We start from the raw sequence: 23984 nt of genomic DNA, 5'->3' as shown, positions 1-23984 counted from the left end.
TCCACTTTGTCAGATTTCTTTAATTGATTGATTGTATATAGTTTAACGTCCCACTCGAGAATTTTTCACTCATATGGAGACTTCACTGTTTGCCGGTGAAGGGCTTCAAATTTAGGTCTATACTCGGCACTCAGGGCCATTGAGCAGTGAGGGTAGGCACGCCTACCGTGATACGGGACCTACGTTTTTAAGGTCATATCCGAAAGACCCTTGACTTTCACTTCTAGTACCGAGCGCTAAGCGAAGGAACAGTCACAACCTATGTTTACGACTTAGGTTTGACGCGGCGCCGCGAATGAGAATCGTATCCGGGCTTCCCGATCACGAAGCGAACGCTCTACCACTAGGCTACCGTGACCGGTTTGTCAGTTGTAAATCTTAAGTCTGTTAGTGTAACCAAGGAGAGATGCGAATAAAAATATATTAATAGATCGTTTACAAAATCATGCATCCACTAATGGATGTGAAGACCGGTCTTTTGGAGAGTGTAAAACTGTGGTCCCTTGTGAAGTGAGCGTTAGCACGATGAATATCCCGTACTGCTCAAAGTTTTTACTAGTATAGGATAATTTTTGAAGAACGACATATATAAATGTATATCTGTCTTGCAACCAAAAAATTCATATTAACTGATTCTACCTGCGTCACATATTACGCTTGCGTCCTCTGTATGGTCACAGTCGCTTTGTCCATACCCAGCAAAGCTACATGTCGCGATGGTATCTTCAGTTCCACTGCAAGATACATCGTCTAGAAATATTGGTCCAGTACCAGGTCCAAAGTGAGCCTCAGCCAATCCAACAGCTGTACCGCTATAGTTAATTAAATTGTATAATAAAAGTTCTAAAAACTCATATTCTTTGAAATTGACATATTGGAAGATAAAGATAGAAGCCACGTACTTGTATCCCAGCATACGACAGAACACCTTGGCTTCCCTGTCATCAAACTGGTCGTCACACACCGTACCCCACGTGTTGTTGAAGAATACTTCGACACGCCCTTCCTTCTCATTAGCCCCGCCTACCAGACGGACTTTAAGAGCTTGTGAATTTTCTGATTATCAAAATAATTAAGTATTAGATTTATTACATGTATATATCTAGATATTATTTTCTTTTCTTAAAGCAATTTCATTGTAGGTGTGTTGTATTCTTTTATTTCATAATTCTGTTATATGGCTCGCAGCGTTTTAGATTTTCCCGCATCATTGGGAAAGTATATTTCGCTTTCCAGTATAATTCAGTTTGAGAGTTTACCAAAGCTGAATCGACCCACAGTCGAACACAATTAAAGTACATTCCAACTCAAAGACAAACAAGGACTATTAAGTCATTTTATAGCCATGCTGCACCTTTTATGATACACACCTGCATGACAAATAACACCTGCGTCCTCAGTATGGTCACAATCATTGGATCCATAACCGGCAAAACCACAGCTCGCCAAAGTGTTCTCAGTCCCCGTGCAGTTAACGTCATCCATCAAAATACTTCCAGTACCTTGTCCGAAGAAACCTTGTGCTACTGCTCGTGGAATACCACTGGATTCAAATTGTTTTAACGTGTACTATACTACATTTTAAATATTATTCTTGATAATTGATATTATCTATAGGTAATATTTATTCTAAATGGATTGCATTTCAAAAACCATTAAATGTCACACCACAGAGTATGAAATGTCTGTGTTATATTTGAATATCTCACTAGAATTAGGCCTCATGGTAATCTATCAACAAAACTTTATAATAAACGTAACGATTTCAAATCGACCGTCTCATTCCTTTACTTTCAGAAATTTACCCTTATCAAATTATCAAATTTTATGTCTTCCAGTTGCAAGAACATGCTAGGTATGAATGGTAACTACGTACTCAAACGAGACAAACTATTGACATACAAGTTTATGATACAGTTATATGTAGCCCATTTATAGAGTTTCAGTGTCACTGATATGACGTCTGCTACATACCCAGTGAATCCTAGCATGCGGCAGACGACAGTTGCTTCGTTGGAGTCCCACTCGTCATCACAAACAGTTCCCCAGCCGGCGCCAATGTTCACCTCCACTCTTCCTTCGTCATTCCTGGCTCCACCCACAAGCCGGATCTGAAGTTTTGGTGGGGTGTCTATGAAAATTGATAAAAACATCGTGAAATTATCAAAATAATTTAATTTACAAGATTAGGATAGGCAAAATGCATAGTAAGCTGATAAATAACAAGTGAAAATACTGTAAAATCGCATTTTCATTAGAGTCAATTTTCTTGGTTTGAAGAAAACCAATGTGTTTGGTGGGATTTGATTTCGCTGAAAAAGAAATGTTGAGGAGTTATACCAACTTATATGAAATATTTAATATTTCATGGCGGACATGAGTGTAAATTTTATCGAAACAACGAAAATTAAAGCCCCGCAAAAATTTGTGATTTTACTGCATGTCCATTTTATTTGTTCACTGAAATAGATATGAAATTTCTGACCGCTAAGTATAATATTTTACCTGTGCAGACGACGCCGATATCCTCTGTGTGGTCACAATCATTGTTACCGATTTCTGTCTGGTTGCACTCCAAGATGTTACCTTCACTTCCCATGCACATGACGTCATCAAGCCATATGGATCCTGTTCCTGGGCCGAAATTGTTTGGAAAAGCATGTGCGCTGAAATAAGTGTGTAAAATACTTCATCGTTTAGTTTATAAATAACAAAGCTTAAAAATGGTCTAGTTACAGGCTTTATCATTTTTATCAGGATGAGTTAGATAAGTTGTTTATTTTTACTTGGTTTAGAATTTGAACATAACTTATGGGTTGCTGGTTAATATGAGGACAGTATTATTTATTCAACGCTGCTTTTGCGTTTTGAATGTTGGGAGAAAAATATGCCACGTACTATGGCAGCCCCAGTTGTTTACACAGAACCTGAGCCGCTCGTGTGTCGAACTCATCGTCACAGACAGTTCCCCACAGTCCATTCAGGTTCACTTCCACTCGACCACTGCTAGAATCAGACCCGCCAACCAACCGGAATTTTACAGAATCTAAAGTGGAATAATAGGATTTCACATGATTAATCTCTAAACTCTAAACCGGAGAAAAAAAATTAAACTGCCGTCAAAAAACAATGAAAAGAAAGAGAAAGGACCCGTACTGAAGATGATCAGATTTCATTTGTAAAAAAGGATGTATAATACTAAGTACTCCTTTGGACTGGTTAATGACACAGTATACCAAAGGAACATTTATATGCAACATCACGTGACTACCTGCGTCACAGATGACACCAGCGTCTTCGCTGTGGAAGCAGTCGTGGAAGGAGTCACTTCGACATTGATCAAGGTCAGTTTCAGTGCCAACACACTGCAGTTCGTCAAAGAAGATCCGTCCGGTTCCTTTGCCGAAGACTCCCTCTACCGTTGCCTGATGAACGTTCCTGATAAAAGAATTTAAAAGTACTTATTTACATTTATTGAAAAAAATCAAGATCGTGATCGCTTTTTATAGACGTCTTTAGTGGTTTTGGTCGTGGATATCTGTGTATCTCATTTATCTTCCCAGGCTGTTCCTGGAGAAGCCACACGTTTCCTCTATAGAAATAACAAATCCTTCACTTGCAGGTGAAGGGAGAAATGAACTTCGAAGGCTAAAACAATTTAAGGTAAGGGAATGTAATGGTTTGGGCCTGGGATACTGGCCTGGGTAGCTCCTGTATGGCACCTTACGATGGATGCAAGGGTCCCAGGATCGATTCCCGGGCCAGCCATACATTTTCCCCTTTTCAGAGTGCACATCGTTGTACATATCGAATTAAGTGAGAGAAATAAACTCCGTATGCAGGTGATGAAGGTATATTACTTCATAAGTAAGGGAAGTTGATTGAAAAGTTAAAGTCATCACGTTTATCATAAAGCTTGGTTGTTAGATTACCATCAACGTCTTTTTCAAGTAAAATACCGGGTATCCAAACATGAAACATGTGTCAGACTCTGTGATATCTTTTATCTCAAGCTCACCCGTATATATCTTTTCGACATAAGAATGCAAACAACCACTGTTAATTGACAATACGTCGTCGATATATCTAAATGTCGAGTTAAAGGCCACCGCAAGTGTTTTCTTCTTTTCACCTATAAGATTTTGGACAACTCTGTGTCATTTGAATACAAAAAAGGTTCTGCTAATAACGGGCGCAATTGGTACCCATGGGAATTTCAATAGATTGCTGGAAGACTAAAAAGCATACATTCTTTAAGAAAAACTTGTTAATCCTACTGGGCTGCCTGTTGATTTTTATGTTTGCCCGGTCATGACAAGGCACACATAGCGGGTGTGTTCGGTCGACAGGGAATTTTCTGGGGTAAGTCTTTACGCCCTAAATTGTTTATCGGCTTTTTTTTTTTAGCTCGATCACTGTTAAATGGCTGAAATATTGCCGAATCGGCTTAAAAAGTCAATAATCAATCAATCAATCATTGTTTATTATCTTCATCCTTTTTTTATTCAAGTGTTAACCTCACCATGTCCATCCATTCGCTCAGGAAATCTTAAAGGAATGTCTTACCCCTTTGATCCCAACATTCTGCAGACAACTTTGGCGTCCATCATATCGAACTGGTCGTCGCACACAGTGCCCCATATTCCGTCCTTCTGGATTTCCACTCGACCTTGACCTGCTACTCCAGGAGGTCCCACCAACCGGATATTTTGAATTACAGCTTTTGAACAAGAAACTAACTTAATGACTTATGACACACGAACCTTAAATTTATTTACAAGTTAGACTTTAGAAAAGTTATAAATGCATTTGCCAATAATTATAGTTTCGTCGTTAAAAGGTTTATGGAAACGCGAATTAGTTTTAGTTATAAACGCTTAATTACAATAAATATGAAATATGAATTTTTCTTTAAATTTAGAACGGTCTTTACTCACCTTGACTAAAGCCAAACAGCAAACCTACATATAAAAGAGCATTGCCAACATTAATTGTAATTTATAGGGAAATTTTAATGCACAATTGAAAAAATAAAAACATATAACAAATATGCATGAATTATAGTATTAATAAATTATTTGTAAAATTATTACTTAGAAGGAACCACGTTGGACCCATGCTTGTAGACGTCAAAGTGCCTTGGATTTTCTTATCAGGCTTGATAAGATTTGGTAACCGATTGATTATCACACACTAGTTGTTGGTCAGGGCATGATGACTTGTTCTGAGGACTTACAGATAAACGCAATATTAGTGTAGCATTCTATACGCAGATGTGAGTAATTCTAAACACACTATAATGCATATAGTGTACATATATACAAGTGTATTTAGAATTCCAACGTTTGAAAATAAAACAGAATATGAGGTCCAAAATTTAGGAAATTAGAGCACACTTGTTGCTGACAAAGAACTTTTCTTTGGATATCTTTTTTCCATTTTGTTCTGGTTTTTGTTCTGAATCCTCTTCACGTGGATTTTAGAGAACACACAAGGCCAGCTTATGTTGGTTTATTTTGACATTCCTATACACTGTTTCTGTTATTTGTTGTTGGAGTTTTTGCTGACAAAGAACTTTTTTCAGCCGTTTAATTTTTCTCGCCTAAGCCAGGGACACAAGGGTGGTACTTAACTTTCCTTTCAAATAATTTCCAAGTTTCTTTTAAAGGAATAGAAATGCAAAATTGATTAAGAAATGATGCAAACAAAGACAAGGGGACAACAAGAACCTTTGATTCATGTGTTAACAAGTTAGGACCCCAGGAATTAGAGTTCAGCTGGGTCACGGAAAGAACTGAAAGCTGATCTTGAATATAAAAAAAATATATAAGAAAAGTTTTGCAAAAATGCTTTCAGGAAAAGAAAGATAGCTAGTTTGGTTGATATACTAGTATAAGCTTCCAAACTTAAAGTTCCTTTATTCTCAAGTTACATGTATGTCCATTATTAAAAGATTACACTATAAAAACATTTTTATTATACATGTATAAAGAATTATTAAGCAACAATTTTTTCATACTAATCTGAAGTCATTCCGCTGATTTATATCACCATGTTCACATTCCATTTCAAACTGTTACAAAAATAAACTATGGTGATAAAGGACACAATAAAACAACATTTATGAAGCGTTATCTGTGAAGACGTTGACGCATATAGAAGGGAAGGCACTGTATCTAGCCAGAATGTCATTCTTTTCCCGAACAGATGCTGTCCTATCGACATGTTCTCATTAATTGTTATATAGCTGTCAGTCTCCGTGAATGCTGGCCAGGTGACATCTGTTTTATCACTGTTTGGATCCCTGTGATAAGAAAAATGTGTTATAGTCTTATTTTAAAATAAAAAATACATAGATAACAAATATCGAGACAAATTTAATTTCAAGCGGAAATACTTACCCCGTTTTCGCAAAATTGGTCAGATACTTTACGAAGTCATCACTTAATTTCTGTTCCTCCTTTGTGTAATTAAAATTTTTATTTCGAAAAATGAACCACGTCTCATCACCATGCTGTGCACCTGTCAGCCACTTCCGGCGGCGAGTGATGACTGGAAATGTGGGTTTATGAGTAAAAATAAACTGGAACGTCTTTTTCTCCAAGGCCTTCCCAAAACTTTTTAATCCTGACCGATGTTTTCTGAGTGTTTCCACTGCGGGAGAGGCGTACAGCATGTCACCATACATGTCAAGAGTTGCATGACCTTGAGCAAGAATTGAACTGTTTTTTAAATACATTTTGCATATTTCATTCCAAATAATGGGATTGGAGTGAAAGTAATCGCGAACTAAGGCCTTTACAACCCCATCGCACATTGCAGAGGAAGAAACCCCATCATCCAGATTAAAGTTGTAGGTACTCTGCATGGCTGTTAGTTTTGACCTTAACAGCCATCCATCCTCGTCATTGGTTCCAGCAATGATGTCAGCACTCACGAAAGTTTTAAAACCTTCTGATACTGGATCATTTATAATACGTTCTGGTGAACTCGAGAGTAATTCGCCATCAATTACAGGACCGGGTCTCATTATAAAATCATATTTGTGATAACTGGCTCGCATTTTTCCAGTTGCTATCAGGATTTCAGTAGGTGTTTTGCCTCGTAAACACGATACAATATAAGAAGCGTTTACAGAGTTGCTGTTGTATTCTACAGTGTTGTTATAACATCCTACAAACTTTGCTACACGAAAAGCCGCGTTGCGAGCGTCATGAGTGACAGATCGTCTGTTGAGACCAAGCCCACTCATTGCTATTGCTCTGTGAAATAAACCATAGGAATATTTAGAAAGGAGTAGTAGTCCGATGCTGTATCCTCCTGCAGAATGTCCAAATACCGTCACATGAGAGGGGTCTCCGCCAAAATATCCAATATTTTTCTGGATCCATTTCAGAGCCTCGATTTGATCCCATAGTCCATAGTTACCGCGCGCATTCTCGTCCTCGGTGCTCAGAAAACCAAACATTCCTAGTCTGTAATTTATCAGAATAACAATCACGTGACCATTGGCAGACATTCGAGATCCGTCGTGTAAATTAGCAGATTTCGTGGAATATCCTCCTCCATGAATGTACACCATTACTGGAAATTTATTTGTTGGGGACACTGACACAGGAACATATATATTCATATACAAGCAATCCTCCGAAACGTTCATTGATGGCAAAAACTTCCTGTATGATCGACTAATTCTTTGATAACACGATGGACCAGGATTAGTAGCATCTAGCACTCCGTTCCATGGCATTACAGGATGTGGCTTACTGAATCTCAGAGACCCGATAGGAGGCAAGGCATACGGAACCTTCAAAAATGTATAAACTGCCTGTCCGTCCACGTCTTTCAGAAAACCATGAATCCGCCCCAACTTTGTATTAACAGTGCCATTAAGAAATAAACTTCCTTTTACGGCAGACAAAAAGATACACAAAATTAAAATCATTGTCCATTAAAATGTAAAAGATCAAAAAGAGTTCTAGCGGATATAACAAGGAATACTTAATTAAACTGAACTAAGAGAAAATTCCTTTTAAAATAAATTTGGGGTCTGAAGAATGACCCTGACACAGATAAGTTGCATTTAATAAGCTTGTTTGGTAGCAAGAGACATAAACATTTGACACATTCTGCTCTCCCTCAACAATTGTGGAATGAAGATTGCGTTAGGGAGTCGTGGAGAACCGAAAGAGTCATTGTGTGTTTATTTAGCAATGTAAATTTAGTTGGAAAAATAAATACAGTTGAGGTATGTTCAAAATGATTTTTGAGAGTAACTTCTTAACTTAATAGGACAATCTTTTCAAGATTTTCATGCATCACCCGCGGGATTAAAAGAAAGGATATGGCAGCTGACACATTTCATTGTCATGTGAAGCTTATCTCTTTATTAATATAGAGACTGCCATCAAGTTAATGATCTTTGCTGAAGCATTGTTGTTTTATATGTATCCTCGTTTAGTTAATGTACAAAATACTCGCCAAGCCCATTTGCAGACATATTTGAAATGTGGCACGTTCCAGCGCTACCACAATTTTGGCTGAGAGCAAGAGGCCCAAAGGCCCTAATGATTACCGGGCTGGTCATAACACTACTACAAAGGATCCATCAAGTAAGAATTTAGATTGGCGCTAATAAATCAAAAGGACCCCTGTACACTAACATGCCTTGTTAGGAAAAAAAGATATTTAAAGAAATTTGGAAAGAGGTACCCTAACTTACTTCATGCTGTATGTTTTCCTGGTAAAAACCCATGGCCAGGAGCAGAGAAGATTGTCAAAATCTAATACATCTTCACTATACATTATGTATAATCATTAGAACCCCACTCCCCCAACATAAAAAATCCTGACCTAGGGCCATGAAATTCGCGAATTTAGAAGAGGTATCGATGCACCTATTAACATAATATATAGTTTGTTTACTAAATATAGGGCCACACCAATTTAATTTCTTGTTCGTCGGACATTTGATGAAAAAAAGTAAGAGCGGTCAAGCGGTTAAATAATAATATTATTACTTTTTGTAGACAGTTTTTTTAGGCGGAGCGTGAAGAAACTTGAGCGGACAATTATATTTTTTTCTGATTTGCAGTGTAAGCAGATGAAAAATACGATAAATAGATCGGAAATGGAACAGAAAATAGCTCAGAATTTTCATGGTGCGGGAAATTTAAATTAATATTATTTGTCTAGTTTAGTTTAAATAGGAGCGCGCGGATCCGACGAACAAAAAAAGTTATTGGTGTGTCCTAGGGGTAAATTTTCAAAGAAATAATGAATTTCCACTCTATTAACAATAGAACCACGCAATACCATACGTATGATCCTGGGGGCCACGAATTCCCCTATTTTGGTAGAGACAAAGCCAATTATTTTTTTTTCTCTGCTTAATACTTAGGGACATGAAAAAGATGTTGAATAATTTATACATTTTCAATATCTTACCGATAGAGCATTGCCCTAAAATACCCCTGATTTTTGGACATGAAATTAACAATTTAGAAGACCATCCTTGATCATTATAACCATGCACTTATTTGAACTGCAAAATCCCCAGGAGCAAACAAGGAAATTTTCGATGATTTTATGCATTTCACTCAATGATTAATAAGACCCTACCTTAAAACAAACAAACTCCTGACCCATGGGGCATAATTTTGGAGATAGAATTTATACATTTCCAATTTAAGATAATACAACCCAATCTTAACTCTAAGATCTTTTGGCCATGGAATTTTTTTGCTGTTTTAAAAAAACTATGGCAAAATTTGACTTCAGATATACAGGAATGAAGAGGATTTTTTTAGGTTAACAACAATTATGATAATTTTTGCACAGGCCTCAACTATGTGGAAAGAGAGAGAAAGGGAGGAAGGGCATAAAATGTAATTTTTTTGTAAAATCGATGTAACAAATCGATGTTATGTCAATTGAAGCTGAAAATAAGAAGCTGAAAATGTTCAAAAGTTTACGACTTAGCACTAAAAGAAACATAAGAAGCAATAGGTTACCTGCTAGGCTGGATTAAAACTTAAATGCCATTTGTGTGCAAAGAATTACTTTCTATTTTATTGTGCTCAAAATTACAAAACATGTTACGTAGTTGATTTTGAATTAGTCTAACCTTAAAAGAGACAGTAAACTGGTTGCTTTTATTTCTGTAACAAAATAAATCAAGTACAAGTTGTGTAGAAAATGTGTAGGTTAATATACGAGGGTCGTTAGAAAAGTTCGCGGACACATTGAATTATGGAAAATCTGTTGTGTACTGTGAAGTATAACATATGTCTGAATAAATTCCTACATTTTGTTTATTGGTATGTAAAAAATCAGGTCCATATTAAAAAATCTTGAATATTTACAACGATTTTTACTATGAGGTCATGGGATTCACGGAGCAATTACTTGACGTAAGGCGACGTGACAACCAGATTTCAACTAGTTAAGCTTTGCCGCAGTTCTTTAAATCTTTCATTTCTTCAGATATTTCTTATCTTTTTTCTACTGTAAAATTAAATATCTATATCAAGACATGTTACTTTTCTTCTATAATGTCTTTTGTAACTGATTTGGATATTATTGAGATCTTTAAAAAAGTCTATGCAGTTAATCGATCAAGTATGGAAACTATGCAAAACCATAGGCGCAACACAACGTCCATGCGATACGGGGGTACTGCATAGTATTGTTAATCATTCAAAATGTAAATCCTTCCATTCTTTTGAAGCTACAACCATTTAAAAACTTGTCCTTTGTAGTTGTAGGAAATTCCCGGCAGAATCTTGAACATTTTAATCTCTTTATAGTAGGGATGGCAATCGATTGCAGAATTGCCAATCGGTTAACCGCAAAACGTTCCGACCGATTAACCGATTAGTCGTATCAAGATATACATTTTGTCATTTTCTTTTCATATACACAAAAAGGCTAAAAAGACGTTAGAAGTTACATTCTATTTATTATTTTGATCGGGGAATTGTATGTACATAAGAGTATAATTTATGTCAATTTTAATAGACAAGAAAAAATTAAGAAATCAGACAGGGATAATTTTCCAACGCAGATGTTAAACAGGTCCAGCACAATACCCTGGTAAAGGTATATAGCTTGATAAAGCTATAAAGCTTTATCAAGGTATTACAAATACCTTAATCAAGGTGTGTTTTGTAAAGAAAATACAAAACAAAATCTTAAAAAATTAAATTTAAAAGTCGAATCTTGAGTTGTGGCCAATGTGTTCACTCGTGCATGAAAAGTACTCGGGTATCAAAAGGACATCATAAAAGAACCGTCTCCTCACAGGACATGCTTTTATACTGATTTCTTTGTGTTTGAGTACTTTACTTGCATGAGTGAATGTACTGACAGCAACTCAGAACTCGAGTATTTACTTTTTTAGATTTTTTTTGTATTTTCATTACACAACATATCTTGATAAAGCTATATAGCTTTATCAGGTATTGTGCTGGACCTGTTAACGAATATAATTCTGTGTTGTCACCATAATTAGAACTAGTTTATGTCTAAACTCTCACTTTATTTACAATTTACAACGTTCTTTATAATAATATAATTTAAAGGGGCATGGACACAGTATCAACTGATTTTTTTTTTACCAATTTTAATTATACAATTCTATAACTAAGGCAACTTCAATGATCAGCAAAAAATTGAACACCATTTGTTGATTTACAAAGGAGAAACAGAACTTAGAATTAACGTAAACAAGGCTCGTGTCTTGTTTTTGTTTACATATAGAAAATATCATGTTTATAACAGAACGAGATTCAGCAAATCATGAGAAACTGTCTAATTGTATTTAGAATTAACTAGTACTTCTTTATGAAAAAATCTGCTTTGAATGAACATATATTGGTATGTTTAACCTAGGTAAACAAAAACATGGCACAGGCTTTGTTTACATAACAACTCTGTTTTGTATCTCGACAACTGAAATTCAAAATTTTGATGATCTTTAGAAATAACTTACTTAAATGTTTGTAAACAAAAAAACATGAAATGAAAATTTTTGACTGAAACTGTGTCCATGCCCCTTTAATAGATAGCGGCAAAATACAGACATACTATAATTAAAAGTGCTCAACGGTGATGTTTTAAATATCATTAAAAAGAACCCACAGGACTATCTTGGTACGGCATGATGTTACAAAAACAGTAATTAACACTTTACGAATTGACCAATTACCCTGCAATCTCAATCCGGAGAGCTATAATTACCTCCAAATATTCTTAATTATAAGATGTGTAAAAACACTAAATAAAAATCTATGCAGCGCTTTCCTTTCTAAAAAAAACAAAAAAAACAGAAGGGATTTTAAGGAAACTGCGCTCAAAGAACTATATGCGGTATTAACCAACATTTGCCCCCCAAAATCAAACTTTGATGGAGTAATATTTAATTAAGTCCTTAAACAGGGGAGTATATGCTGACTTCAAAGCACTGAATAATTTCATAAGTAATGACGTCATATGTACGTAATGACGTCACAAATATGACGTAATTTCAGTTTTTTATGAATTTTGCAGAGAAATGTACATATTTCGTCAATATTTTAAATAAAAGTCACCGAGCGCATGTGTGTTCAGGATAAATATTTTGATATAATGTGTAGAATGATAATATCAATGAAATATGTCAATATTGTTCCTGAACACACATGCGCTCTATAAATTTTAAAGCTTAAATTGTGGAAATTTTGTCCATTTTGTCCTCTTTCTGAAAAAGGATATAAAATCGGACTAGTTTGTGACGACATAAAAACAGAAATAATGATTGTGAATACACTGCTCTGGAACTATAATATTTTCTGTTAACTTATATTTCTCGTACAATTTATTGAATTCAGCACATTTCAGGAAGTTTTCAAAATTTGACTTTTGTGGGGGCAAACATATGCAATATACCGCATATAGTTCTTTACACATATTCATTTTTTTCCGACTAACCGATTACGGATTTTCTAACCGATTAGCATCGTTCCGACCGATTAATCGATTAACCGGTTACAAATTGCCATCCCTACTTTATAGACATTTTCCAGTCTGCATACACAATTTTTACGTAGTGCAGTGCTCCATGACGCTCAATGACGTTCCAATTGTTGGCTGTGGTTTTACGCGTTGATCATTTATAAACGGCTATGAAACAGTCATATACCCTCCAATTTAGTTCAAAATTTCTCTCAGTTACGTTTCATGAATACTTTAGCGGCAGGTAAATTATCATAAATCTCTTTGCACTACAATTGTGCAATTTTTAGTTTTAATAAAGAGTCTTTGTGATCTAAACGTGCCAAAATGTAGCATGCTCCGTGAAGCAAGTTTTATCAAAATAAAAAAGCTGTATATTTTTTATTAATCACCGAAGAGCACCAAATTCTTGTATATTTATTGGAAAAAAGGTAAAGATTTTATCTTGAAAGTTTAACCGGTTTCGTTGAAATAGCGTGCTCACAATAGAACTTGTCCGCGAACTTTTCTAACACCCCTCGTACAGTTAATATACTTAATGAAAAATATAAATAAATCACTACAAGAAACATAAATTTAGGATGAATATGAAGATAATTCCTAAGACAAATGAAGTGTAAGAGTAATTAGATGGCGCAGCGTCAACAGACCGCCCTTGACAACCCTTTACAATCCCAGGCACCGTGTCTGTCCAGAAGTGAACTCTGTCTTTGTACAGGGTTGACGCCATGGTAATGTTCAGGTCAAGCCTGATGTAGTCTCTACTGTTTACGGTGTAAGGTTTCCAAATTCCAGTGGAATTATCGTCAGGATTTCTGAAATGAAATGTGTATCTTGATAAAACACAGCTGCCTATTTCGTAATATGAATTAACTATTACGGGTAAGATAACTGTTAATTATTATTAATATAAGTAGTATTACTTTAGTGTCCTTTCAACTTGATCGAGATAAGTTATTGAAAAAGCAAGCGATTAAGGACATACAATATGTTCATCAATGATGTATTTTTTAGGCCCACGTAAACGACGTTTTTAGAGTATATATTTTTTGTCCTGTCTGTCTGTCTGTTTGTACGCAAAAACTTTAACCTTGCCCATTACCTTTGACTGGGTTGGGCTATGGCTTTCAAATTTCAGAGGTGTATTCCTTGTGACAAGACCTTTCTTTGGGTACCATAAAATTTGCCCTATTGACCTAGGAATTTTGCCTACTTTCACCAAAAAAAAATACCACACTTTAACTTTGGCCATAACTTCTGAACAGTTGAAGCTAAGGTTTTTATACTTCAGTGTGTATTTATTGTGGCAAGAACTTTCAGTGGGTATAAATATTTTGACCTTTTAACATTGACTTAGAGTTTGACACACTTTTTAAAAACAATCTTGGCCATAACTTTTGAATAGTTAGAACAAATATTTTCACATTTCACAGGTATATTACTTTGTAACAACCTCTTCCTTCGGGTACCAACACTTTTGACCTGGACCTTTGGAGCTGACATACATTTGAGAAAATTCAACCCTTGCTATAGGCTACCATATGGGGGAATTAGGGTTTCAAATACACATCTTGTTTCAAGAATTTTTTCATTGTAGCATTGTTATTTTTAACAAGTTTCCTCACAAAACATTAAGGTAATTTACCAGGTGTTTGAGCAAGATACCAGAGGATGCATTTTATTAATAATCCCAATGGAAATCACTATCATTGACAACATCACATTTTTTTTTATTATTTATGAACTGATGTTCTTTATGTACTTGGACAGTTTCGAAATCACACTGATAATTATTACTAATTTGTTGTAAATACGGACAAATATGAGATCATCGTGTCGTCGGATCTTTACAAATCGTACTAGATATCACGGTGCAACTAATTAATGTAAAGTAAAATATGTTTCAAGTATTTTTGTACTAAATCTAGTATTTTAATGAAAAATCACTACATGTATATCATACTTAAAGCTGACATGAACTCTTAAAAAGCCATCATTTTTCATCTTTGTACGACTTACTACATTACTGTACGCCTTTGTCCGCCATATTTCTTTGATTCCGCCATATTTATTTGAAAATTTTTGGTCACCTGTACCTGCTATATATAGCCTTGTACGATTGCTTCACTTCAGTGATTTTCTAGCCTGACTGTCGACATGTACACATCTCCAATAACAAACTTTTTAGAAGTCCATAAACTGACAAAATACATGTTTGAAAAGTAAAAATTCAATAAAAAATAGAACCATACCGAGAATTAAATTATTTTTGAATGCATTTGCTGCAATATAGAAAATAAACTAACACGGAATACATACATGTACATCAAACACCCATGCAGGTCGAGAAAACGCGTCAAACGCAGTGATAAAAACATTTACCTGACTACTGCTATCGTTACAGGGATGTGCACATGTCGAAAGAATTATCCTAATTTACTTTTATTGAAAAATGCATCTCAGAAGTCATGTAATCCATTGCTAACTCAACAGTAAAAGATGCTTGGACACACGTGGCCCATGACGATCATTTTATTTGGTCAGGGAAAATATCAAAGGTTGAAAGCTCAGTGGGGTTGATTGAAAAAAAAATGCAAGTATTTTTTTCAAAAATAAACATTACTCTTGTCTGTACATGTAAACAAAATTTACGATTAAGTACATGGTTTGACTTCATCAAATTCATAAAAAAAAAAAAAGCAGGCATTATTACGAATCATTCACCTTTTGAAGATATTTTCCCGTGATATGAAAGGGGGGGGGTGTAATAAAACATGCATAACACTCTCATAAAAATAATATAAGAAAAACGTCTGAAACAGATTGGATTTCTTTATGATCAATTATTATCAAATAAATACTGTGTATTGGCTTTATTAGACCTAATATAATTTGATTTAAAGTTATTTATAATTTTATGCACAATGAAAGAAAAAGTGAACACGTTCACATACCCACGCTCCCCCAAAAGTCGAAGTGCTGAAATTCCCAGAAAAAAATAAAGGAATCGTAATTTCCTTGTAATATGCACATCTATATACAATGTGTCCTAAATATCTGCAAAGTTTGACGAAATTGTGTGCAGCGGTTTATGAGGAGTTGCGCTGACAAACTGCTCACCTCTATATTCAAGATATGGCCAAAATCTAAATGTTAAATTGCGGAAATAAAAAAAAAATAAAGAATTCGGAATTTCCTGGTGATGAGCAAATCTACACACACATTGTCTCCTATAAATATCTGCAAAGTTCGACAAAACTCTGTACAGCGGTTTATGAGAAGTTGCGCTGACAAAAAAAAAAAAAAAAAAAAAAAAGACTGACTGACTGACTGACGGGTCAAAAACATTATACCTCACGCGAGGGGTATAATAAACGAGTTTGATTCTTTGGTAACAATGATAATGAAAATAAAATTTAATGTGAATTAAATTTCTAGACATAAATAATTAATGATTATTAGAAAAAGGATATAGGAAGAGAGAGTAAACTCCTCGTGAGGATTCCACATTCTACCTAAAACAGTTTTTTAAAAATTCTCTTGTCTGTTGTCCAAGTTCGACACATACATTTGAGAAGGTATTCGAGAAAGTTCCCAATGTTCCCATTCCTATGATTTATATTTCACGTTTATTATATCCCCCGCCTGAAAAGTGGGAGGTAATCGTTATGTCCGTTCGTCTGTCTGTTACGCTTTGGGGTAACCATCTCTTATCCGCAAATACTCTTACACCACTTAGAGAAATTTAATGAAACTTTCAAAGAATCCTAAGTTTATTACATATTACCATTATGTACCTCCTATTTTACTTTTTGATCTGACACGTATGGGTTTAGCGAAATATGGACTTTGCCATTATAACCATTTGGGAGGCAGGGGGTATCATTTAGTGAGTTCATTGCTCATAATACATGTACGTCTAGTTTCTCTTTCAATTTGGGCGTTTGGGTTAATTTCCTGTCCAAAGTAAAATTATTATTCAATTTATGAAGTTTCGACATCCCGCCTGAAAAAAATCCTTGATCTGTCCTAAGGCATAATAAATGGTACAGCACAAAGTGCGTAGGATTTTATACCGCGCAACGGGTGGTTACATACAGAAAGAAAGAGAGTGAGAGAGAGAGAGAGAGTTCAATATACAAGAGAATAAATAATAATTATCCGTATTCAACCAGTGTCAAGTATCCCTACCCTAGCTTTCAAAATTATCTCCCAAATTCACCTACAGAAATTATTTATATATATATATATATATATATATATATATATATATATATATATATATATATATATATATATATATATATATATATATATATATATATATACCTAGACTTTCAGGCAGGGATACTGAAATCTCGAAATACTTCCTGTAACAACATAATTATAAAACAGTTACATTCTTCAAAATGCACATACTTTGTGGTCGGACACATTTTTAAAAAAAATCTCAAAACTGAATTCGGCAGAAATGTCTGTCTTCCAAGAATATTTAAATAACGTCATGTCAATTATTTTTGTATCCCCCCCCCTCCGTCCAAAAAATCAAATGCCTAAATGTCAATCTGAACAGGGGATGGCCTTTCTCCATGTGTGTATGTGTTAAAGAATGTATAGATGTACACATAAAAATTTGTATTCTGGTTAATTGCTTTTGAGATTTGAAGTAAATTATAGCCGTACATCAAATTACTTTATTTAGATTTGAGATTAGTACTAAAATAATCAGTTATAATTGACAAATGAATTTTGCGACGCAAACCAACTGCAGACTATATACATGACTTTGTATAGAATGTATATTAGAACTACATGTAGATAAACAATTCACAATTATAGCTTATGAACATCAGTTATAATATCCCCCCTTTCAGCCGCGCAAATACCAAATAACTTCTCTTTCCACTTTTGATATTTTCCCTGACCAAAATCTGATCAGCACGGACTAAGTGTATCGTCGTGCTAGTGTGTACGAAGTAATGACAGTGTGTTTATTATTGAGCTCTTATGGAGTTTATTGACTTTTTTGTGATGCATATTTCAATAAATGGAATTCAGGGTGTATTTCACTTGACTTGTGCACATCTTCGAACCGATGCAGTAACCTTATTACCAGGTATGGGTACGTTTACAGCGTTCGAGGCGTTTTCTCGATATGCATCAATTGCATAGGACCTGCAAATCAAAGACGTTGGTTGTTTTGTTCTATTCAATGTTCAATGATATAATTTCAAAATGTGTTTGCAAATTTTACTGCTTTTTATTTCAAGTTTATTCTGCATAAATTGGCGCACTGTAAAAATACGTACTCATGCATCTAAATTTCTTTTCCAAACTTGCATTTTTTTCTTTTGATTCAAATCAATAATAATTCAAAAATATGATTATTATGTTGTTTATTTTGTTTTTGAAATGTCTTGATCACCTCATGTGTTCTCATATGCTTTACCATCGGAGATGTGCACAAGTCGATACCCAATCCAAAAATTCATTCAAGTGTAACGAGCGCATTGGGGTATACATCGTTACAATGAGACAAGGTGTGTGAAAGAAATATGGCGGAATACGGCTATAGTTGGTATGAAACAAGTCGTACGTAGATGAAAATGTTGCGTTTTTAAGAATTCATGTCAGCTTTAAATATCTCAAATTAGATTAAAAGAGTTGATTCATTTTACTAAAAAAGCGTATTTTTTATAATTTATTTGATCACATTTCTTTTCCTCTAAAAATTAAGAAACCAAAATTATAATAGACAATAATTATTATTATAAAACTTCAAGAATAGACAATAAATATTATTATAAAACTTCAAGAACGAAGCTAGTAACTTCACAAACATAAATATCAAAGAAACTCTTAGACGATATAGCTCTTATTATCATCTTTAAATCCATTAAAAAAAAAACTTAGTATGTATCTCATATATTCCTAAAAGGCATACAAAAATTACAAAATTAACTCCGTTCATATTTCCAATAATACATTTAATTTAATGCTGCACCTCCCGCCTGCCTCCAAGTCAATTTTCAAAAGATAACTCTTCGAACGATTTTAAAATTTTCATAGATATGTATATCGATTTCATAATACATTACTTATTTTGGGAAAAAAGAGATAAGAAAGAGAGATGTATAATTTTGGTAAAACTTGTGCTTTTCACTATAGAAATCAACGGAAAACGCAAAATATTTTTAAAACATCCCCACCCCAACCCCCCTAACCCCAGTGCAACAAAAATTCCTTTTTACAGGTAAAATGGACTGACATTTCAAAGATTCATACCAAAGCTTTTTGTATTTTACGGGGAGGGGCGTATGTTTGTAGACACAGATCGAAAAAAATGCTTATTTTTAACAATTTCAAAGCTATTTACAACTACAGCATATATTGTATTTTATTAATAATTAGGTGTTTAATGTATAAACATAAGAAAAGATTTAAGGACCATTTAATCATATCCTTGAAAATCCGATTTCAATTGAAAATATCGTCTACTCCCCCACCTTCCTTTTTTTCAAGACCTGGAATTAAGGATTATATACTATCTAGCGCTGGTATTTCAATAATTAATCAAAAAACATTGAACAGTTCTTTGTATTAAATAAACATTTTATGGCCAAATTGCCATTCAAATTGAAATTAATGGGTGCAAAATGAAGGCGGGAATCGAGAGATAGAATTCGTAGTTCTTTAAATTCTTACCCATATTTCGCAAAATTTGTCCAGTACTCCATCATTCGATCTGCAAGAGCCTGCTCCTCTGCTGATATTTGCACATTTGGTGGATAGAAAGTCTTCAGTCCAAATACAAAGGGCAATTCCGATGCGTGGTTAGCTCCCTTTAGCCATAAGGGGCGCTCTCCAATTACCTCCCAGGCAGGTCTGTGAGAAAACAGGTATTGAAATGTTGACCTGGTTGATGAGGCATGTGCATCAAGAGACTTGATGGTCGGTACATCCTCCAGAAAATCTCCATAAAGATCGGCAGCCATCTGAGATTGAGCTTGGAGTGTCGCTGGTGGGGTTGGGGTGTACTGTTTACATATGGCAGTGACCAAAGAAGAACAATTAATCTCATAAATTTCTCTTACAATTGAAGGCGTCATTTCATCACAAACTATTCTCGTGGGCACACCCTCGGATAAGTTAAATTTGAAAATGGAGGCATATGGTTTTAGATTAAAATAAAGAAGCCCTGCATCTGCTGTGTTAGTTCCAACAAGTAGGTCAATATTGTTGAACTGTTTGTACATCGCTGAATTAGGATTTGACATCGCAGCATCGGGAGATTCTGGAATGAGTTCCACGTCTGTAACTGGGCCAATAGACGTCGTGAGTGAATAGCTACCAGAATGCGACTGATTCCAAGAAATTTCTCCCCAAATCTTTAATAAATAACCAGCGTCCTTTGAGCGAAGACAATCCAATATTTCTTTTTGAGATGTTCTCTGACAAGACACTTTTGCAATCACTTGGTGAGAGGTGTCAAGCGTCTTTGTTTCGTAGTCTCTTCGAGCAAGAAAAGATCCACTCTCTCCAATAACTCTCAGAAACATTCCTTTGTTGCTTGGTATCACACTTTGTAGAGTGGTAGAGACTCCCCCGGCTGATTCTCCAAATAACGTTATCCTGTTGGGATCTCCCCCGAAAGCAAGAATATTTTCATTTACCCATTTGATGGCAAGTTGTTGGTCGTACAAACCATAATTACCCCGAGTGTCCGAACTATCATTGCTGAAAAACCCAAAGATGTTTAGTCGGTAATTAATGGTTACAACTATGACGTCACCTTTAAGAGCCAGATGACTTCCATCTATGGAGGTTCCCTGGCCTCCTGTGAATCCGCCCCCATGTATCCAAATCATGACGGCCTTCCTTGACGTCTGTCGTATAGGAAATGGAGCATAGATATTCAGATGCAGACAGTCCTCAGACATATTTACATTTGGAAGTCTTGGGTTATTTTTGTCAAGAAACTGAACACAGGAAGGTCCAGAAACAGTTGAATCTAGAGTTCCATTCCACGGACCAACGGGGAGTGGTTTGGCAAACCTCAATGTATTTAAAGGAGGTAAAGCGTATGGCACTTTCCTGAAAATCGAAATTTTCTTAGATTTCACTTTTGTTATGATCCCGCGAATTTTCCCCAACGAAGTTGGAATTATATATTCTCCACTTCTACATGCATGAACTACGTTTGGTATATCTATATCCCAGAAGTCCATTCTAGATCCATACAGAGATACTCCTGGCATTAATGGTATATCAAGAGAAAGATAGTGTCTCTTTCTCATGTTGAATGATTTCCAAATATTTTGCTCTCTAGAATTGGGATTTCTGAAAATTAATTTTTACTGCATTTGTTTACATTCTTGGTGCTTAGCAATTAGCCTTGTAGCCAAGTACTGCAAAAAAGGAGAGTAAAAAGATATATTTAAAACCATGCATTAAAATCTTCATAAATTTACCCTGTCTTGGCGAAGTTAGACCAGAAGTCCATCATTGAATGTGACAAATCAAGCTCAGCAGGTGTTGGTGAAATTGTATGCGGATACCAGTTCTTTAGACCGAACACAAACGCCAGTTCGGAGGCGTGGTTTGGTCCCCGAAGCCACACCGGTCTGTCCTGCATTAGCTCCCAAGTGGGTTTGTGTGCAAAGGAATATTGGTAGGTATTATTGTTCTTCGTGTTTGAATGTAACTGAAGTAAGTAAAATGTTGGATAATTAATCGCTAAATCAGCGTACAAATCTGAGGCTGCCTGAGTTTGGTCTAATAGGGAAGCATTTTCTGCCACATTCTGCAAGTACCTATGGCATATTGCAACACTAAGGTCATCACAGGTTTGAAACCATTTTTCAGTAACATCTGGGACAATGTGTTCGCAAAGAATTCTTGATGGGATATTTTCGGAGACGTTGAAACCCCAGGACTTTTGGAAACCAGCTAATTTAAAGTACTCTAATCCAGCTTCGCCTGTATTGGTGCCTGCCATTAGATCTATACTCTGTAACATTTTAAAAGAAGCTGAATTCGTATTTTTCAGATCGCTGAAAAGGGAATTGTTAAAGAGCTCCCCAGCAGGCAAGGAAAACCGAATATTTGATGTCATTGATTCTAAATAAGAAGCGTTATTAGACTGTAGACAATGCATTGTCTCATCAATGTTAGAACGTGAGCAGTTCATAAGTTTGGCGATTTGTTTCATCATATTTAGTGAGTCTGTATCAGTGACGGGTACATCTGCTGGCACCAAAACAGATCCACTCTCTGCTATAACACGCTGGAATAAACCTAGGTTACTAGGAATGATACTCTGTAAAGTAACAGATCTTCCTCCAGCAGACTCTCCAAATATGGTGATGCTATTGGAATTCCCGCCAAAATCTTCTATGTTATCCTTCACCCATTTAAAAGCCAGTTGTTGATCAAAGAATCCATAATGTCCCTTAAAATTGGAGTCTAGGCCCGCGTAGATAAACCCGAACACATTCAGTCTGTAATTTATAGTCACCACTATAACGTTTGTTCGAGAAGCGAGGTAGGAGCCATTAAACATGGTACCCTGCCCGTGCGTTAGACTACCGCCATGTACCCAGATCATAACGGAGAGGTTCTGCTGTCTGTAAATATCTCCTGGGACAAACACATTCAGCTGAAGACAGTCCTCGGTAATGTTAAGGTTTGGAATCAGACGTTGGTCGTTTTCATAGATGTTCTGCATGCATGATGGTCCAAACTCTGTTGCTTTTAGTGTTTCGTTCCATTTTCCAAAAGGCTCTGGCTTCCGGAACCGAAGTGTTCCGATGGGAGGTTTGGCAAACGGTATTTTGAGGAACTGGTGAACACTTACATTATTTACAACGACTGTAGCGCCTTCTATCTGACCCAACTTTGTCCTTATGTTGATACCGGAAGTTATTGACGTTAGGGCCAAAAGAAGGCTGATGATTAATCGTTTAATCTTCGAGTATAATCTTTCCTGTTGCATCTGAAATGGAATTTTTAAAAAAATCAAATCATTATTGAAGTCGGAGAAACATACTTTCTTTTGGTGAAATATTCTAGTTGGTTTTTTCCTTTACATTAGAAAAAATTGCATCGTACATGTCTGATGAATTAGACATACTAAAATCTATTTGAGATGGTATTTGAGAGTTAACAAAACGGCATACAAATCTGATAGAAGTTGAACTGTATTTCAAGATTAGTCTCTAAAAGGCACAATTCACTTATAATTGCTTGAAAATGTGCATGAGAATGATTATTTATATTTTCTTCTTTAAGCAATTCAACGGAATATTTAATTGCCAAATAAAAACAAACACATGTTTACCTTTACACAATATGTGGTGCAGACGTTTAGTAAAGCATTAACATAGATCAAATACTGTGGATGATAAACCGGTTTGATAGTACGGTACATTTGTGTATTTATGCGATCTGAAGTGACAGATATTTGTGTTACCACGATATTGCTCAGACCTGTATTCAACAGGTCTAAATCTGCAGCCTCTATCGGTTTGTGGTATCGACTCAATATAATTGAAAATTTTCGAAAGGGACGTTCAACAAATTACCTTAGAAGAAAATAAATTGAAAATAATCGGGTTTATAGTTCTCTTCACCCATAACTATAGTCCTCCTGGACACGTTATTACAGGTGACGTAAATATAGTTTATAATGAGGACCTTAGATAAATAATCTTAAAAGGTCCTAAACATAGGTAACATCGACCCTTCAACTGTCGTTTGGATTTCATAACTATTATGGATTCTTTTGGTGATTACGCCAGGTGAAGGTCCAGATATGAAAAAGAAGACGTTGACACTTTGTCAGAATGTATTGAATGTATCAGATCTATGTTACAATCGCGTATAAAAGATTAAGGGGCAATATGAAAACCATCTGTCCTTCTGTATTAACAGAAGTGAAGGAGAAACTCCAAGAGTACTTTGCAACAATATATTCAAGAAGTGGTGTAAAT

At 35.4% G+C, this 23984-nt stretch overlaps 1 protein-coding gene across 1 annotated transcript in view; it reads right to left on the bottom strand.

Moving 5' to 3' along the window:
• Nucleotides 1-23369, bottom strand: part of LOC134271297 (uncharacterized) — a 35128-nt gene extending 11759 nt beyond the window's left edge. The window contains exons 1-14 of the mRNA XM_062753521.1: nucleotides 23333-23369; nucleotides 21465-22987; nucleotides 19699-21333; nucleotides 13557-13808; nucleotides 6402-7952; nucleotides 6117-6304; nucleotides 4567-4720; nucleotides 3272-3438; nucleotides 2899-3046; nucleotides 2506-2666; nucleotides 1975-2131; nucleotides 1371-1543; nucleotides 903-1056; nucleotides 640-812 (exon numbers count right to left, since the gene is read on the bottom strand). Of these exons, the coding sequence (XP_062609505.1) occupies nucleotides 640-812; nucleotides 903-1056; nucleotides 1371-1543; nucleotides 1975-2131; nucleotides 2506-2666; nucleotides 2899-3046; nucleotides 3272-3438; nucleotides 4567-4720; nucleotides 6117-6304; nucleotides 6402-7952; nucleotides 13557-13808; nucleotides 19699-21333; nucleotides 21465-22987 (6436 nt within the window). The 5' untranslated portion in view covers nucleotides 23333-23369. The remainder of the gene's footprint in view (nucleotides 1-639; nucleotides 813-902; nucleotides 1057-1370; nucleotides 1544-1974; nucleotides 2132-2505; nucleotides 2667-2898; nucleotides 3047-3271; nucleotides 3439-4566; nucleotides 4721-6116; nucleotides 6305-6401; nucleotides 7953-13556; nucleotides 13809-19698; nucleotides 21334-21464; nucleotides 22988-23332) is intronic.
• Between the last annotated feature and the right edge of the window lie 615 nt (nucleotides 23370-23984).

Source organism: Saccostrea cucullata, unplaced genomic scaffold, assembly GCF_032062105.1.
Source record: "Saccostrea cucullata isolate Sc308-1 unplaced genomic scaffold, CSIRO_AGI_Scuc_v1 ctg177, whole genome shotgun sequence".
NCBI lineage: Eukaryota > Metazoa > Mollusca > Bivalvia > Ostreida > Ostreidae > Saccostrea > Saccostrea cuccullata.
The sequence above is the reverse complement of the archived record's forward strand: the minus strand, read 5'-3'. Positions and strand labels throughout refer to the sequence as shown.